The 19,780-nt window shown below is 43.6% G+C and overlaps 1 protein-coding gene and 1 long non-coding RNA gene across 3 annotated transcripts in view; both read right to left on the bottom strand.

The window, feature by feature from the left end:
- Positions 1-4,858: 4,858 nt before the first annotated feature.
- LOC147692073 (uncharacterized) lies at positions 4,859-6,345 on the bottom strand. Its single transcript, XR_015299988.1, has 2 exons — positions 5,524-6,345; positions 4,859-5,078 (listed from the first exon to the last, which is right to left on the bottom strand). It is a non-coding gene; the product is annotated as an uncharacterized LOC147692073 (long non-coding RNA).
- A 7,523-nt stretch (positions 6,346-13,868) lies between these two features.
- The window catches only part of KLC3 (kinesin light chain 3), an 819,433-nt gene continuing 813,521 nt past the window's right edge, over positions 13,869-19,780 (bottom strand). For both annotated transcript variants that reach the window (XM_086938378.1, XM_086938377.1), the window contains exons 12-13: positions 16,559-16,625; positions 13,869-14,474 (exon numbers count right to left, since the gene is read on the bottom strand). In XM_086938378.1, coding sequence (XP_086794504.1) covers positions 14,385-14,474; positions 16,559-16,625 — 157 coding nt within the window. In that variant the 3' untranslated portion in view covers positions 13,869-14,384. The remainder of the gene's footprint in view (positions 14,475-16,558; positions 16,626-19,780) is intronic.

Consider the following 19,780-nt stretch of genomic DNA (forward strand, 5'->3'; position numbering starts at 1 on the left):
TTTTGTGTATCCTCCTCTCTTACCATAATATTTTGAAAATTGCCATTATCAACATTTATTCCCGTCCAGTGAGGCAGGGGCAAACCTCACAGACCTTAGATTGTTTGGCCACCTTTCGTTACACTTTGCCCGAGTTCACACACGTAATTATTGGTGGGGATTTTAATTGTCATTTTGAACCACAAAATGGCATAACTACTACCATTACAAGTGAGGAAGATTCTGTTTGGTCAATTCCTGAATGTAACATCTACCAAATAAGGGTTTGGACAGCTTTAGTTCTGCAGATGAACTCACTTACACTTAGCCACTCACTTAGGGCATGGAATGGTCGGTTCTCCTCTGACAGTCAGGGTAACTACACTTTTAATAACCTGGGACAGGCATCTATAATCGATTACATCTTGATAGATGTTGAGTTATGGCACAGAATTATAGATTTTTCGGTCAAACCCCGATGCAAAAGTGACCATAACCTGTTGGTGCTAGAAATAGCTCTCCTGCAGCCCAAGGACCATCAGAATTTACCCACACAACCGGTTCCAAATCTAATAGCAACTGAAGGAGGTAGAAGAGTACGCTGGGGAACATTCGCACAGTCGACGGAAAAAGTGGCCATCTTGAACAAACAAATCACTCCCTTTTTAGAAACCGCATTTCGAGTGTCTATCAATAGTCAAGGTCCTTAATCCCTGTTGGTTCTAGGCAAGAACCACCAGGATATGGTTTTAAAACTGGCAGAGTTGTTTTTATAATGGTGAAATTAATAATAGTTCTGACTCTAAACCCAAACAACCCTGGTACAATAAAACATGCAGGGAAGCTAAGCACGCTTTACTACTTGGTATCAAAGATAATGACAACCTACGTATCAAAGAAACCAGGGCTCAATATAAAAAAACCTTAGCTGAAGCTAAAACAACGTGGGAGGTAGATACATGGGAAGCAATCAAGAAAGCTTTAGATAGTAGATATATGAGAGGCTTTTGGAATCTAGTGAAAACTGGAAAATCTAAAGGCAACTCAGCAATTGAGCCAAACTTGGGTGAAGAAGTTTGGATATCCCATTTTAAAATTGTATATTCAAGAGCCATAGATGGAGACGTAGCTGCCAGGGAACCAGTAATAGACAAAACCCCCCTTAATACTAGCGCACCCCCTTGTACGATGAAAGAGGTTACTGCGGCACTGGGTAAATTGCTTCCAGCAAAAGGCACCAGGGCTGGATAGAATTCCTGGTGACCTATTTGGAAATGAACCACTAGTGTGGGCACACTACTTATGGATATTATTTAACGCTATCCTTCAAGGTATGGCGTTGCCTCGGACTTGGGCAGGAGAAGGAATCATTCCCATTTACAAAAAAGGTTACCCGCTTAACCCGGCAAATTATCGCTCAATAAGTCTCACTGACGTTACTCAAAAGATATTTGCCCGTGTTCTCCTGGGCCGATTGCAATCATGGATGGACGAAAAGAACGTATTAACACCTTTACAAGCTGGTTTTAGGACTAAAATCTCAACTATTGACCAGATCTTCAGATTGCAATTGATCCATTGTAAAACAGTAATCTTGGAGGGTGGCAGCCTTTATCTAACCTTTGTGGATCTTAAATCCGCATTCAATATGGTGCAGCATGATCAGCTATGAGGTCTACTCCACAATTTGGGAGTACCACCCTACCTATGCCATCAGCTGAATCGCTTGCATCAGCCTACGTATGCGAGAATAAGATATGGTAAGAAAGGGGAACTGACAGCTCCCTTCCCTGTAGAGAAAGGGGTGAGACTGGAATGTGTGTTAGCCCCAACCATGTTCTCCCTCTTTTTGAATGGCCTAATTGAAACCCTACTGGCAGTAAAAGATATAGATTCACAGAGGTTAGCGAACCGCAAAATACCAGCTTTAATGTTTGCGCACGATACGCTGCTACTGTCCAAGTCTCCTATGGGTATGCAGTGGGTACTGGAGGAGTTCTGAATATTCTGCAGGAAGAGGGATTTGGAGATAAAGCTCTAAAAAAAAAAACATATTGTTTTCCACGATAATATTAGCAATTGCCCACACCCCCAAATGGAAGGCAGGCCTCTAGAAAGGGTGTCTATTTTTTGATTATTTGGGCCTCACACTTAATGACAAGATGGATTGGGGGACCCAAGTAAAGGAAGCTAATTTAAAACTGACACAGTCTATGGGGGCATTTTAAAAGTACATAAAAATTGCACTCAAAAAGGGGTAGGCCAACCTGCAGAAATATATATAATCCAGGCAAGGGGAGCATCATTATATGGAGCAAAACTCTGGGACCATTTCCCATCTAACACACTATGTATAACAGAGAACACCTTCCCTAGGCAGCTGTTGGGTCTTCCCAAAAGCAACCCTCTAACACCATTAAGGATGGATTTGGGTATTGGCCCCATTGCTGATATAATTGCTCCCCGACCACTTTTATTCTGGCGCCGTCTATGAATATGCCTGAGCTAGTAAATTATAGGGAGGAATTGAAGGATGTTATGACCATTTTGGGAGCAGGGAACATACCCTGCCTGTCCCATATTAGGAACAATGCCTAGCACTGGGGAGGGAAAACATATGCTTAACACCTGAAGAGACCCGCCCCTCCATTCCCAAAAAGTCCCTATTCCTCGCCTATGAAGAACACAAATGTGCTCAACTATCGCTGAGCATTAACTCATGCAGTCTGACCTCCAGATTTCTGGATGTCAAACAGCAATACAAGTTAGAGTTGGCTCTGTATAACATTCAACCTTTTATCGCAAAGAAATTGTTTCTACACTTTAGACATGGGGTGCTCCCGCTTCGAGCACTCACAAACAAATGAAAGGGAGCTACAAAACTAGACTGCCCTGGGTGCACTTCGACCAAAGAGACAGAACTTCATGTTCTTCTCTTTTGTCCTGCCTACAGAAGGTCAAGGTCCAAGTGGGTGCTCCAGCTTTGCAGAAATGTGGGGATTAGAGACCACACTGAGGCCTTTAGGCTATTAAAATATGAGACACACCCACTATTTGTTTTTGCCACTTCTAGATTCTTATTTGCGATGTGGTGTATACGTAGAGGTATGATAAAGAAAAAAGAGCCCGGAAACAATCTAATTGTGCCCACCTATTAACTATGTTGCTAATCTAAGTTTGTACATCTTCGTACTAGAAAAACAGTTTTGAAATTTTTCACGGCTTAGCTATCTTATTATTTCAATCATTTTTAAACGTATTCATTGTAATTGTTTTTAAATGCTTTTAAATTGTGATTATAGACTTCCTTGTATTGATTGATACCCAAGGTTGTTAATTATAGGGTGACGAGTAGTCTTAGGGTCAGATAACACCTTACAAATTTGTAGTATACCACCTCTCCCGGTTTGAAGGATACTCTGTATTATTTTTAATTGTATAATTGTAGTGTATTATAAGTTTCTGTAATACATGTATGCTATAATCAATTGTGCTTTTATGGCTGTATAGCCCAAATAAAGTTTTTTGACTGACTGACTGAATATTGCTTCTATTATTTGAGATATTTAAGACTCGAAGAATGAGTGTAAGCTATTTCCTAGCTATTGGATTGTGCACAAGGTATTTTTAGTCTTCCAAAATTGGCAGAAAATAGAAATAAATGATGTGACTGGTTGGTTATTGTCTTGATATATTTGGATAGTATAGTGTTTTTCTTTGACTGACTACTTTATTGATCTCCCTTTATTTTACACCAGACCTCGCTCTTAAGTTCAGCAAATTATTTTAATTCCATTTGTTCAATGATTGATCCTGTGTTTCTCTTAATTCTTTTTATAGATGTGCAGTTGCTTAGAGTAGTCAAGTTGTCTAGGGTGTCTTATAGATTAGGAACAGATTTATCAAAGTTTCATGCAGCGCAACGTGGCAAACAACTTGCTGCGCTTCATGAAAGGGAGAGAATAGGAATGTGTCATAGTTAACAATATTTGGTGCATTCCTGTCCTTTCGCACAATGTGCTGCCTTGTGCCAATGCAGGCCCGTTTGCGCTGTGGTGAAAGGTTGCCTGCATTGTAGGCAGGATTGTGTTGTGCAGGAAGGGACACATTCCTGCACAAATATAATCTTCCAAGGCTTTTTCCTCCTCCTATATGTGCGTCAGAATGCACAACAAGTAGAAAGACAAAAAGAAATGAGGAGAAATAAAAGTATTTCTCCTCATTATGCCTCCCCTGGGAAGGCATAGCATTTTGACGCATTCCCAGGTCTACCACTCATGGTAAATCTGGGAATACCCATGATTTTACGCCTTTCTTAAAATAAAGTGTATTAAGTTACCATGAAATTGATGTTGGAAATGTAAGATTCAACCGCATGTCATGGTAAGTGTTCAAAGTTTTGATAAATGTTTGAGCCTCTAAATTAGTGAACTTTTTTTCCCACGTACAAGGGAGGGTTTATTCAATGGTCTGGAGCTACTGAGTTTAAGAGCAACATGTGAGAGAAATATGGGTTTTAATAAGATAGTATGTTGTGGGTAAATGATAATTGTTTGTATGTATGGCAGAATAATGGTCAGCGTTTCACTGGGAGACTCATTGTAAAAAATAGTATGAGTTGTTTAAACTTTAATGAAATGTCAGATTGGTAGAAACGGTTTAAAGCACACATATTTGTTTGTATTTTCAGATGCCCCTGACGAAGGGAAATATATTCCTGAAATGCATTGGGCGTGGTAAATAAAGCATGACATGGAACCCACCTCACGCTTCTGAGCTTATGTCGAACAGTGATGGTTAACATGTATTGAGTAAAATGAATTGAATAAAATAAAAGACAGGATGAAAAGTAAAGGAGAAAAACGAAAAAATGAAAAAGTAGTTTAAAACAGATTAATTTAATTCATTGGATTCAGGCAATGACGTGACAGTGCAGCTTGGTGGAACCAAAGCTGGTTCCTTCGTCGTTGAGTTTTTATAGTGTTTACAGTGCAATGGGACGATGCGCGTAGCAAGCTTTGCACGTTGACAACGTTTGAAAGAGCACATTGGTTTAAATATGGATTAATAGTTGGATTACCCGGAGTGCATCTCACCCCCTATTTTATTTCACAGCAAATCTGGGAATACCCCACAATCCATGGGTGGGTGCATGGGTACAACCAAATTCCACCCATGGACTGCCTCTCTGGCACAGAGTAACGAGATGCAGCAACTTGCTCTGCCTTGCATTACTCCAGATGTTCCAAGCACCACAGGTGGCCTTGTGTTGCTTGATAAATCTGACTTAAGTGTTGCGTTGCACGACACTAAAAGAAAATAATTATTTTGTACCAGGATGAATTTCTTTTGCAAACGTATGCTATTCATTTTTAACTGTTTTATCTGTTGGACGACCAGAGGTGCCAGCTATTCATCCACACAGAACAGGTCACTCCAAGAATTTTCCTAAACAGTGAAGATTGTAATATAAACTTAAGAAAGATCCAATATTAAAGTTACTCCCAGGTGTTTGCATTTCTAAAATCCCATGCAGCTGCCAACTGGGTCAATGGAAGTTTGTTAAGACCTATCCACACCTTCCAGTCTCATTCTTTTTATTCAATGAACAGGAACCTCATGATAGCCAAAAGCTCTTTAATCGTACACAGTCAATGTGATGCCCTATATTGAGTTTACCCCCACACCATTGCCATCAGTGCCCAGTGAGTAGTTGTGGAGTAGTAGTTTTCTGGGTTAGCCACAGGTTCTACTTTTGCAGTACTGCACATCCTACTCAACAAATTAGCCCCTAGACAGGTGTGGAACATATCATTCATATTAAAACACATTTTTTACACTAAGCTAAGTAAATGAGCATTTTGACCACCATCTGTGAAGCCAACTAACCCCAAACTTACCAGTCATGCATAAGTTTCTTGTCACTGCAGACTTTGGGCCTGATTTAAAGATTGGCAGATGAATACTCTGTCACAAACATGACGGATATCCCTTAAGCCGTATTATAGGTGCCATAGGATATAATGTACTTTTAATAAGGAGGAGAAGGTATTCGTCACGTTTGTGACAGAGTATCTCATCTGCCGAAAACTAAATCAGGCCATTTCTCTTTTAGTGCAGCGTTTGACACGCAAGGAAACTTCTAACATCACTGAAGGTGATTTCCCCCCCATAAGTGCAGATTGTTCCCGTTATTGCAGACTCTTACCAGGCATTGAAAACAACTTCTGTCTCTACATATTTCTGCAGTCACTGAAGATTTCACAATTCATTGTAAGCATTTAAATTGACGCAGCATACTACATCCGCTGAACACTTTGGGGCAGATTCACAAGCCCCTTGTGCCACTTTTGCGTCATTTTTCCCAAGTTAAAAATAACGCAAAAGTGGCGCAAGTGGCTTGTAAATCTGCCCCCTTGTATTTTTCTCTCTCAGGTTAACCTAGTCTCAGGCCAGGCAGTAGGTAACCCTCAGAATGATGCATATGGAATCCTACAGCAAGAAGATGTATTTGCACATCTCTTTAAGGAGTTCTCGAACTTTGGTTGTGGGTGCTTTTCAGTCTTTATGAAGACATAGTTTAATCAGAGACTTGTAAACTGGAGGAGGTGCAACAATTTGCAGTTGCTGCCACAGGCACATTATTGAATGTTGTAGCTGCACACAGTTAAGTGAAACAGCAGATACAAGCAGCCATGTGCAGCTGTACATATGGGCAGTAACAGAAGAGTGGCAACACAAGCAATCACAGAGATGCAACAGCATACAGGCAGTTACAGAGTGGGACCAGACTCAGACAGACATTAGCAAGATAATGGCACTCACAGACACGTTGTACATGCAATTGGAAAGAAGTTGCAGTACACATGCACTCACAGAGCAGTAGCAGCATGTAGGCAGTCAAAGAACAGAGCAACACACAGTCAAAGAATAATGGCAGCACATTTCTGAAGTTGCACATTAACAGAAACGACAAGCTGTCTAACCAGGCAGCAGTGTTACACTGTACTGTATTGTAGTTAAACCATACCCCAGAAGATGTGCTGATGCACATTTGCAGATGGGTAAAACGCTCTCTGTGAGAGTTGTGGGGTGAAAGAATTATCTGATTGCCTTGTGATCTAGCCAGTAGTGTTTTCATATCCTGTACAAGAACCAGAGTTGTGGCCTTAACCACATCGCTGCGGCGGCTATTCCGCCGCAGCGCTAAGTGGGCGGGGCAGCCGCGCGGAGGCCGCATGCTGGTGACAGAACCGCTCCGTCACCAGCCGCGGTTGGGCTGTGCTTGTGACGGAGCGGTTCCGTCATGGCCCCGTCCGCTCAATAGAACGAGCCGCGCAGGCGCGAAATCAGCGCCGCGCAGGCGCGGCGGCAGGGCCATAACGGAACTGCTCCGTCATCAGCACAGCCCAACCGCAGCTGATGACGGAGCGGTTCCGTCATCAGCATCGAATGGGTTAATGTGCTATGTCAGATCGTCATAGTATGTAGTGAAGCTAACGAGGTGAGTGTAAGGATATGCCTCTTTTTGCACGACCGCCCCCAAGTTTTTGGACTGATGTGTCTGTTTTTTTTTAATCTGAAGGTACACTGAGGACTGCTGAACAGATCTCAGTGCCACTGCTCTGACCTTTAACACGTATATGTCTGAATGGTTCAGCCTCAACTGCCATAAGTTAACTTATTTATAAGTCCCTAGTATATGGCACTAAGGACACATAGAGCCTGGAACTGGACTGGAGACTGCTAGGCAACTGTCCTACTAAGCCTCATTGAACTCTGTGCCCTGCTTCCTGCTGGAGTTGGTCACCCACAGTCGGCCGGAGTAGTAGTTTGTAACTATAAAGTTTTCCAATGTGAACCCTTAACAGCGGTTAATTGCCAACTCTCGTTTGAATTTCAAAGGAAAGCAGTGATTTATTATTTGGTTAATAATATATCTTTGGAACCTTTCAGTGAATTTTTGTCGCTGAGGTGTAATTTTAAAGATAAAAATACAACCCCATGTTTATAAATTGGTGTTTTTTTTATTCAGTATGGTGTCTTTCTCATTCAAATGGTTTGGTACTTCTAAATGCTTCACACGTGTGCCTTTAATAAAGCCTGATTGCTACAAAACACAGTTACCGGGGTTGAGCTAAGATTTTCCAAACAAATCTGACTGGACCCAGAACAGGTAGTAAGTTTATTACTTGGTGAGGTCTCACAACCACACCACATAACAAACCGCTTTCCTCATATTAGTGCCTAATGGTGGGATCCAGAACTTGTGTTTTGCATACCATTTGGTTGATAAGTCTGAACAGTTAAATATCTACCAAGTCAAAACTTAGAAGGACGTTTTTATGATCTCCTATGAGCTATTTCCAGGAGTTTGCAAACTTCAATTTATGGGAGGAAAAGTTGAAAAAAAGTTGTGAATGTTTGACAGAGATTTTGAAAAGTTTCTGGAAGTCACAAAATGGGCTAGTAAACATGGAAATAGACTTGGCCACCCAGTCCATCATACGGATCAATGATTTGAGGGTCCTCTGTAAGGACAGAAATATCAGCTTGGGTGTCTCAGCAAATAAAGAAAATCTAGATAGAACCCTCAGGGCCTGAGAAGCAGAGCTCAAGCATCTATGAGGAGTGAGATTACCTCAGACAGTGGTCAGCAGGATGAGGACAGAGGGACATCCACAACGAGGATGAGGGACGAGGATGGCTCTGTGGACTAATACGTCCACTGCAGGGGCCTGTGTTCGACCTCATGGTCAGAGGTTTAAATCCCGGCGGGTCCACTCAGCCTTTCATCCATCTGAGGTCGATAAAATGAGTACCATGGAGTTGGATAACAATAAACATCTGTTATTCAGCGCCAAGAAACCTCTAGGTGAACGTGCCCTTTACAAATACACATGCTATGTTATAATAACACCCTGACCCCTGGTTTCACCAGAGGCTCCCTTTTATATCTGACAGTCAAAGTAGTACACTGTTAGAGAGGGGGCCAAGAGACCTTGAGACCCAATTTAGCCTTCTTGAACTGGAGGAGAGGTGATTGCCCTGGAAGAAAGTAGACTTGCCCTTGAGGAGAGAAGGGCCAAGCTGAGCTTGAAGTCCCAAGTGAATGGTAGCAGCAACAAAGAGTCTGAAGTTGCTGCAGGCGGTGCCTATGATTCTAGATTGCCCAAAGGAATTGTACCTAAATATGTCGAGGGAGATGTCATAGATAAGTGACTGCCATCCTATGAGAGAGCTCTCAAGGTGAGACGGGTGGGTGCCAAGCACTGGTGGTCCTTATTGTGGGAACAAGGTTTATTGGTGGGGAGAAATAGGCTTATGACACTAGAGAATGGGGTAGCAGAGTCTTATACTCACATGAAAGCAGCACATACAGAGCTATTTGTGCTTACCCCACAGGAGTATCAACAAAAGTTCAGGAACACACATACGAGGCAACACAGTCATAGGTGGACTTTGTGGATGCTTCAGTAAAGGTGCTGGCTAGCTGGATTAAGAAGTAACAAGGTGGATACTTATAATGGTTTTTATAATTTGATGGTTAAGGAGCATATCCTTACAAATTGTTTATCAACGTTACAACAGCATCTGATAGATACTGAGCTAACTGGCTTAGAGAGATGGGCAAGATAGCAGATGAATGGGTGTGCACTAGGGTACCCAAGAAATTCCATGTGGGAGATCCTAAGAAAGCACCCCCTTCACGGAAATAATTAAAAAAAGATAAAAAGAAAGAGACCAACTAAAGAGCCCCAAAATAATGCCAAAGCGGGAAAGTCCTGAGGTCCATCCAAGTCCATAGGGAGGGGCTACCTGGGAAAGAATTATGACCCTCCAAAGGCCTGGGTGTGTTATGACTATCAGCAGCTAGGGAACACGAGGGGCGTTTCTGATTGCACCAAGAAACCATCCACTGGTGGTCCTCCCAAGGGCATTTACAGGATAGGGATGGGGTGGAAATTGTCCCTGAGGATTCCAGAGGGTATACTGAGGTCACTTTAGTATCAGTGGATGTGGTGGAAACTGAACTCTTGGATACCTGGCCTCCCGGCACAGAAAAGGACAGCCAGTGGCCAAAAATCAACGGGGTTGAATTCAAGGCTTTGAGGGATACAGGTGCCAGCATAACCATGATCATGCCTAAGCTGGTTTCCCCCTGAGCAAAAAATTCCCAATGAGGTGCACCAGATACTGAGCTGTGACAATGAGAAAAAGTCTCATCTCATTGCTATAGTGAAATTTAAGTGCTGAGGAGTTACTGTCCTGAAAAAGGTGACTGAGTTCCCTGCCATACCAGTGGGATGCTGGGAAAAGACCTGAGAACATCTGCCTGGGGACTGGTCTATATGCCGGTGAAAAGGCTACTTCAAAAACCGGACATTATGTACTCCCTGCTCTACCCCACGAAACTGTGGATCTTTCAAACGGGCAAGACCTCGTACTTCACCAATTCTAAGACTGACACCAAATTTGTGCAAGCCCCAGATGTCAGAATAGGTGAAGGAGTTCTGTTGGCCCTGTGTCATCTGTCCAGCTAGTGGTGAGACTGGGCAAGCCAAGGGCTCCCCTAAAACCATACCTGCAGTGGGGACCCATTTTGAGAGAGTGAGAATAGACATTCTTGGTTCCCTAGACTTTGACTGCATCTGGAAACAGGTACAACTTGATGGTATAAGCCCATGCCACTAGGTACCAGTCTACTCAGGACTGTTACTACTTCTGCATTGGCCAGGGCCCTACTTGGTATTTTCACCAGAGTGGGTTTCCCTAAGGAATTCATTTCAGACAGAGGCACCAACTTTATGTCCACCTACATGGAAAAAATGTAGGATGAGTGTGGTGTTACCTACAAGTTCAAAACTCCCTACTATTCACACGGTAATGGTCTGGTTGAGAGGTTCAACAAGACTATGAAAGGCATGATAATGGGTTTACAGCAAAACAAACAAGGTGATTGACGGAATGTTGCACAATGGCAAAACATTCACCCCCAGTCACAGATCTGGGTTTAATCCATTGTTATTGTGCTCACAAAGCCACCCCAGTACAGACATGGCCATATGCAAATCAGTCTTGGCCCTGTGCCTCATGGGAACAGTCCAGCCCGAAATGACAAGCCATGTCTTCCCTGGACCGGAATCAAGCATCCTACGACCGGTTTCTGGCTATCAGCCGTCTTTATGTATTAAGAAGTGGGACTAGAGGTTCTCTAGTATCATCCCTTTTCAGGCACACATGTTGTTGTCTTTCCTTGTAACAAAAGACTTCCACTCTGTAGATTTTGTTTGAATGTCTTTATATTTCATTGAAGTTTTGGCTCATGTTTTCAAAATTGGTTCATGTATCATCAGAATCATTGTAGACAATATTTACTTCAGGCAATGTCTTTCTAACGTGTCCAATGCATTTTGGGCATTTTCATCTTGCCCTTCATCAGGGAATCGACACGGCCTCATCCCCCGTCCCTGGCCCTGCACCGGCTCCGAGGTCCTTCTTCCGCCTCTGGCGCCTCCAGCTCAGCAGCCCCGGAGCCCAGATTATTTGTGCATGCGCATGCGCAAACGCATGTGCATGCGCAAACGGGTTGCAAACCCATTTGCGCATGTAAAATAGGGTCGCATATCTGGCCCACAGTCTCTTATATGTTTTTGTGTGCTTACCTTTTGTTAACTCTTGCCTCCATATCTATGGAACTACTCTTGAAAGATCTATTCTTATGAATTGATATAACTTCCAAGCTCTGTTAGTAACTCAATCAAAAATGTCTAACATGTGAGGCACATTGAATCCTTTATGTCCTAATTCAGGCCAATATAAAACCTCTAAATACATTTTAAACATGCCCTCACCCACAGTTGGAGGTAATGCAGGCGGTTGGTAATGTTAGATTTGTTCAGTTGGTCCTATCCCATGTGTCTTCATGTCTTTCTGGAAACTGATCGGAGACTGGCTGATCACATTGATTCGCAATTGGAGATCACTATTGATTTAAAGTATGCATACTGCTGGGTGCCAGATTGCAGAAAAAATAATCTTTCAGTCTGTTGTGCAAAATGTTATGATTTATGTTGTAAACTGAAGAGATATCGAGAAGGGTCATAAAAGTTGTGGCCTTTAACAAACTGCACAGGATCTACCTTCAATTCACCCGCATAACCTCTGCCCCACCCCAGAGTTTTGACTGCAACACCTGAATATGTTTGTTATTCAATTTCAGCTCAGCTCATTTCCAAGAATGGAGGTAACCTCTGCTGCACCGAGGGACTGCATGGTGCCTCCATCTTTATTTTAAATCTACAAAGGAGAGTCCTCCAGCTACAGACTTGGTTAACACCCAAAGCCAAATGACAACTCTTTCTTACTGTTTGATTCCTCCTATAGATTCAATAACATCTGTTCCAGTTTTAGACCTGCATTCTGTTTCGTTAACCATAGTCAGATTGTACGGGATGACTGAGGCTGTTTTCCATGCATATGACTCACACCCTTTGAGAGAGACATGCCGAGAACTTTCAAGTAGAAGCACACAGTGATGAAGCAACAATGCAAAGCCATGCAACGCAGAGAAGAGGCGGTCTGAGCAGTAGCTTAAAACTGTCACAAAGCATACCCAAGTGCATACTGAATCAAAGTATTTCTAAACAGGTGAGCAGTGTGAACAGTCTAATTGCCTAACATTTACCAGAGAAAGGATGCTTTTTTTGCAAGTACACGTATGAGTCTCGGGGGCAGCCTCTCTAGTAAACAGCCAATGTTTAGCCTCTCCACAAGTTGTGTACGAGTGGCCTTCACCTTAATATGCACAGAAAAGAACATGTTTGTCCAGTCCAAAATTCTCAGGTTTTGACTGAGGAAGACTGGTTGGAACACATGAACTCACCAAAAGGCAAATGATTGTTTCTGTACAGGAAGGTCCCCCTTCCTGCACATAAACAATCATTTTTTTAAAATGCCGCTTTGCAACTTTTGTGTGCGCTGCATTAAGCAGCACATATAGAAGTTACAAAGCGACATTTAAAGATTGTTTATGTACAGAAAGGGGGACCTTCCTGCACACAAACAATCTTCCCCTGGATGCAGACACCTTTGCACTATGGTGCAAGGAAGCCTGCGTTGGTGCTAGACTAAACTTAGCGCCAGCACAAGGGGAAACACAGAGCTGCACCATATGCTTGTAAATATGGTGCAGCCCTGTGTTCCAGAACTGACGGAGCATGTCGTTAAGCCTAGAAGGCTAACGACACACTACGCCACTTCTTTGAAAATATGCCCCTTAGTGTACCCGTCTGAAAAGTACCATTGGCGGCAAAAAGAGATAATCTCTATTCAGCAGGGTCAGACTGGTACAGAAATTGGGCCCAGGCATCAAAAAAATTGAAGCCCCCTATTAGCAAATCAAACAGCTGAAAAACATGGCCCACACTTACAAATAGTGGTAGTTTTGAACATGTAAAGACAAGCTATATAGGTGTTTTAAATGCATGCATTTGTGCTTGAGGTGCCATTGCCCTTCCTGCAGCAGTGGCAGCTATGCCCTTGTGCAGGCAAAGTTAACAGTAAAAAAAACAGCCCACCAGTGCATAAAACTGGCCCACAAACAGCAAAAAAGCCAGCGCATACACTGACCTCTCAGACCAGCCCTTGTGGCGCTGCCAGATTGCCACATAGGCCAGTCAACCGTGCTGTTCAGAAGGGATATTTTTTCTTCCCAAATATACAGAACGGTTTGCTTTTCATAAGTGCCCTCTTCTTTCAGGGGATGGTGATGTACCACCAGGCCATACATGATATACATACTTCATCTTCCTCTCATGTGAATGATTACATCTAAAAGGTGGAGGAGCAGCACTGGGGCAGTCTCCCAGGTGTTTGATGTTTTTTCTGTAAGGTGCATTTAGTAAGTACTAGCAACTAAGAACTTCTCAACTCGAAGATTCCAAGCTCTATTTGCATCCTGTGGTCTCACGGAAAAGGAGAGTCTGGAGCTTACTTTTGAAGGCGGGGTAACTGCATTATTTTCAGAGCTCTAATGTGAGACTGTCTAGAAGGACTGAATCCAGGCACTGAAGGATTTGGAGAAGTGAGGTAAGTAAAGAAAAAATGTGAAAGTTGATTTTTGAACCACAGTGGGTAATTCTGTGCCCAATGTCCTGGAGGCAGTGCATTACCTTTGAAGCAGTGTCAACGAAAGTAACCGTTATTTCCCAAGCATATTCTTTGGTGAGGTGTATCTGTGTATTTAGCAGTGGCAAGCAGAAGACTTTTTGGAGTGGAGGAGGAGAAGGCGCTGTCCTGAGGACGTGATGCTTTTGTGAACCCCATTTCTACCCGCTCAGCATTTTGTCCTGTTGCAGTTGTATGGGGTAATTCACTCAGGTTAAAGTCTCTCATTGCCTATTCTAGCTGGAGCCAGAGAAGGTGTCTTGACAGGTTAGATTCTGGGTGCTGGAACTCAGTGAGCGGGTATCAGCCAGGCTGCCTCTGGACGTCTGCAAGAGACACATGTAAGAGTTGTATAAAGCCTCCACGTAATTCCTTATTTTCAAAAACTGTGCATTCAACATGTTATAGTTCATATATACAGGCACGTGAAGTTAAGGACCTCCATGGCATGAATATCTCCATATCAATGTCCACACCATAAACTGAAAGAAAATGCATTCCGATTGCTACTATTAACTTTTTCAGTGCATTCTAAACATATCATCAAATGATCCTTTGCCTGGTAGGTCTAATCTGCAAGAAATGCCCTCTTACCCCTACTTCCAAAATAGGTAAAAACCCGTCAACTAATGCCATGTCTTCAACTGACTTAACCTATTTCTCAGCCCGTCAAAGTGTGTTTGCATATGCACCAGCACAGGTTTCAATCCACCCTCAATGAATCCCTCTTTGCATGCTTTGGAATCATCTATCACCTTATAACATAATAAATCCAAAGCAAAATGACCTATGTAGTGCAATTTGTTGTGGTGCGGCACACTAGAAAACCTATCCGCAAAACAGGGTGACACCTGGGTACAAGCTACAAGACAAATGCAACAACTCCACAATCGTTGGGATACACTTTAAGGTCAGCTTATTCTGACTTTCTCAAGAGTGGAGCTTTTTGTCAAAAGGTATCTATCCTCAAGAAACTCTAATCCACTAAAGCCTCAAGGTTGTTCCTGGGGGATACTTTTTACATTCTTTGAATTTTTATGGATGTGAAGGCAGAATCTTTCACTGGGATACACTCTCCACTTATATTCGACTTCATGCATTCGTGGGTTACCACCGCCAGTGCCTAGGTTCCTAGGTGAACTGTCTAGAGGACACCAAGGCTCCATTACAGGTTTCCCATTATCTCCTTCGTGTGACACCAGCGCTGAAATATACACGATCGGCCAGTACAGCCCCATAAATGGGGATTACAAGTTGCTTATCTCTGGAAGAGGAAATAACATGTGGTCCCTGGAATACATGGCCCAATTCCACATTTTTTCACCTTCCGCGGTAAATCAACAAGTCCAAATGGGCAGCCATTTATCAACTGCTTGGATAAGGTGGGGACTTTTTCAATTGCCCATGGAAGGGAGTGAAAAGGATTGGAGATTGCATGAGGGCAGTCCTCCTTTTACTTTAGACAGGGGGAACTTCCGATATGAAAGCAGGCAGGGCTGGGCATTGCAGCTCCCTGTGGCCCCCCACATCTCTATAGAGGAGACCGCGCCCAAGGTCTCTGGGCCTGGAGTTATTGGGTTTGGTGTTTGTAAACCTGATAATTCCTGATGTGCTGGCCCAGAAGGCGATCATCGTTGTGATGGCCTCCAATTGTGTAATATGGACAGACCGAATAGCACATATGTCAGTTCTAAACATTTTTTACTGGACCCAACAATACTGGGTGCAATATGTGACCAATATTTTGCACCCAGATATTCGTACATGCATGTCTATACAAATTATGTATTTCACACAAGGTTCCTTATATGAGCTAGTACCTTTTCATCTTTAATCACTGTCTGCAATTCAGCTAGTAGTTCTAGCATTCACTGAGTATACTCCCAAAAGCATGTTTAACACAGTCAGACAAATAGTACTCTCCTACCCACACATCTTGGTTTGACCAAATTGCTCAATCCCACCTTTGAAAACCAATTTAATTATTATATCAATACTTTTTTATTCGGGAAAAACCAGGGACTTCACCATATTCTAGGGAATCAATAGTGCCTGTTCTAGAATGCCACCCCTACCCAGCCAACACAAAAATAAACAATTGCTCAACAGCTCTTCCTTCCTGCCATAAATGCCAAAAAATAAAGGAATGAAAACAGCCTTTATTACTTTTCATGAGTAAGTAAATGCCAGATATAAAGGAGAATGGGAATAGGAAGCTAGTGGCTGCCAAATGTAAGAAAAGCTGTTGACCCCATTAACTGGTACTCAGACAAATCCAAGGTCATTATCAAAGGTGGTAATACATCCCACTCCCACCAGCACTCAAATGCAGCAGGTGAGCAGTTGATCTTCACCTAAGGAATAGATACCCCCCACATGCTCATGTACCCACCATATACCTGGTGCTCACCTGTAGAGGATCTGCAGCTGTCCTGCTGTCCACATTCAGCACAGTTAACGATTTGGCCCTTTTCATCCTGCACCAAAAGCAAAAAATGTAAATGATATTTTTTTAACAAAGACACACTGGTTAACTAAGTTGCATGAAAGTTGCAATGCCATTTGCTAACAGGGCCTTCACTGTGAATACTTTCCAGTGATCATTCTAACAAACATTCTTTGTAGTGTGATGGGAGAACTGAGTGTCACTAACAGAGTTGTGTGTTGGATCCTTAGCAATGGGTGCTGAGGTAAGCACTAAGGTGTCTTAGCACCGCTTTTTTATGCTCTGGTGCTTCAATAGCAGGGTGTGCTGCAAGCCAATATATAGGTTTTGAACCTGTAAGCCTTAAGGTGGTCTTCCCCCAACCTTCACCCCTCCATTTTTGCTGATCTCGTTTTCTGGCCTTAGGACTCTGCACACCTTACCACTGCTAACCACTGCTTATGTGTTTGTGATCTCTCCTTAAAACATGGTGGAATTGGATTATACCCAGTTGCCACCTCTGGGGATGGTCCTACACAGCCCAGAGGGCAGGGTGCAGTGTATTTAAAAAGTTGGATATATACTTTTAAAGTTTACATTTCCTGGGGGTGAAAACCCCTAAAATGAATTTCTCACTACTGCAAGGATATAGGATAACATTGGAATTACCTTTTAACAAGCTCTAACTTCCGATTGGGAGCAGGTGGATATTTCAAGTTTGGTGTCCAAAGCCCACTTTAATGGTGAAGTTGTATTTTTAATAACAATTATGAAAATGCCACTTTTAGAAATATGGCATTTTCTTGTCTCAACCATTTGGTGTCTGCAGTCTGTCTCCTGGGTCACATGACTAGGTGTAGTTGTCAGATGTTCTTTGAGTATTGCTCCCAGGCAGTAAGACAAATTGAAGCTAGTTATTGGCAGAATGGGCCACTCTGAGTTAATGAGGGGGAGAAGCGGTCACCTACCACACTTGCACATCACAAAGGCCCTGCCTGCGCACTCTCACAAAGGGGTATGACACTAGTCTATTGTGACCCCAGGCAATCTAGTGTCAAGGCAGGGAGGCAGGACATTCCAAGCACCTCTGGACGTTTGTCCTACTTCAAAGTGGGCACCAGGTAGGAACTAACTCTTCAGTACACCGCTGGACCTGTGCTGCTGAAAGGACTGCAGCTCTGTTGGACTACTTCTCTAAAGGACTGCTACCCTGCTGTGCTGGCCTGCTGGCCTCATGCCTGGGTGAGAAGGACTGAACCTGCATCTCTAAACCCAGGACCTCAGAGTGACTCCAAGGGTTAGTTGGCTGACTTCCTGATCAGAAGCCTTAGGGACATAACAGGCTTTCAACAACCTTTAACCCAGCACCTGGTCTCTGCCATCTGTGAGTCTTACCCTGACACGTGGTGCCACCCCAGTCGAGGACCCTTGGAATTGGGCCTACATGTGCTCTGCCAGGCCATAAATGGACCCAGCAGAACCGATGCATCTCCTCTGCTGCGCGGGCAACCACCCAGCAGAACTGACGCATCGCCACTGCCGCATAGACTTTCCTGGTGCCAGGAATTTGCATTGCCCTCGCAGCCTGCAGCCTAATCAAAACTGCTGCAATGCAATGCATTCTGGAGGTAGGCACTCACATAGTAAGCCTCCTGTGGATGGCAGTGTAGGCAACAAAGTAGGACTTCGCATCACAAGCCCTGCAGCCTCTTCATCCTGAACTTGTGACTTTATCCCAATCTAATATAACCAGGTATCCAAAGCTGGCACTTTATCCATCTCCCTTCTCCCGTTCTTGGGTAAGGTCCTGGAAAGCCACTTTACTAAAGTTCTGAGTGCCTTTGTGGAGGACAGCGGCAGTTTAGCCCCCTGCCAGGCGGGCTTTCGTCCATCACGCTCCACTGAAAAGGTAGTTCTTTCCGTTATGGACAAGCTCAGAGAGGGGATTGGATGTCAACACGCCCTAGGCATTGGTCCTCCTTGATCTGTCTGCCGCCTTCGACGCGGTTGATCATTCCATCCTTCTTTCCCGTGTCGAGGCGGCCAGCAAAAGGGGACATGCTCTGGCTTGGCTTACCTCCTTTCTGAGTGGCCGCACGCAGGCCATCCATCTGGCCGACTTTTCCGCAACTCCACATAAGGTTCAATGTGGCGTTCCTCAGGGCTCTTCCCTTTCCCCTCTTCTTTTTAATTTATACATTTTCCCTCTCATTTTTGGCTTACAGCAGATGGAGGTCACGGTCTTGAACTGCGCCGATGACCTCCAGCTCATTTTCAACCTTTCTTCCTCCCCTGAGTCTATTCACAATTTCCAATCGGTTATGATTTTTATCAGGAACTGGATGAACTGCAACCACCTTAAGTTAAATCCAGATAAAACCGAACTATTACTTACAGGTGGCAGTTCCAGTCCCTGGACCCATTATTTTGGCTCCCCTCCTTGGGTACCCCTCCCTCACCTTCCTCCTCAGTCAAGACACTAGGGATCACTCTCAACAATCACCTCACTCTTCATTCCCAGATTAGTTCAGTGGTGTCATCTTGTTTTTTTAATTCTTCCCACCATTCGTAAGATAGCTCGTTTTTTTTCTTTTTCTGCTCTTAAATTGATCCTATTGGCCATGGTCTTGTCACGCCTCGACTATGGCAACATTTGTACAATGGGGTCCCTGCTTATGATCTTCGGCGCCTTCAAATGGTCCAAAACCAACTGCTCAACTCATTATGGCCTCTCTAAGTTTCACCACGCCACTCCTCTACTTAAATCCCTGCATTGGCTCCCCATTCGGGAGCGAGCCCTATTCAAGATGGGCTGCACGGCTTTCCAGGCTCGCGTTGGAACTGCTCCAGCTTTCATTAATTCGGCAATTAAAATCCATGCTCCCAGTAGGGAGCTGCGTTCCTCTACCCAGTTCCTTCTGACCATACCCCGTTTCAGGAAGAAAAGATCAGGGGGCGCCAAGTTCTCCGTCCTTGCACCCACCTTTTGGAACACCCTTCTCCGCACCATTAGATCCATGCTCTCTTACCTTGAGTTATGTAAAAAAAAATGATTTAAACTGTGCGATTACTTAAAATCTTTACAGTATAAAACACAAGGAACATCACCCCCCACCCCGGCGCACCCGTCTCCCAGTAAAACCATATGTACAACTTTAAGATACAATGCTGACTGTTTTTGCCACTTTTTATCCAAACAAAGTTCTA

Source organism: Lissotriton vulgaris, chromosome 9 (genome assembly GCF_964263255.1).
Source record: "Lissotriton vulgaris chromosome 9, aLisVul1.2, whole genome shotgun sequence".
Taxonomy (NCBI): Eukaryota; Metazoa; Chordata; class Amphibia; order Caudata; family Salamandridae; genus Lissotriton; species Lissotriton vulgaris.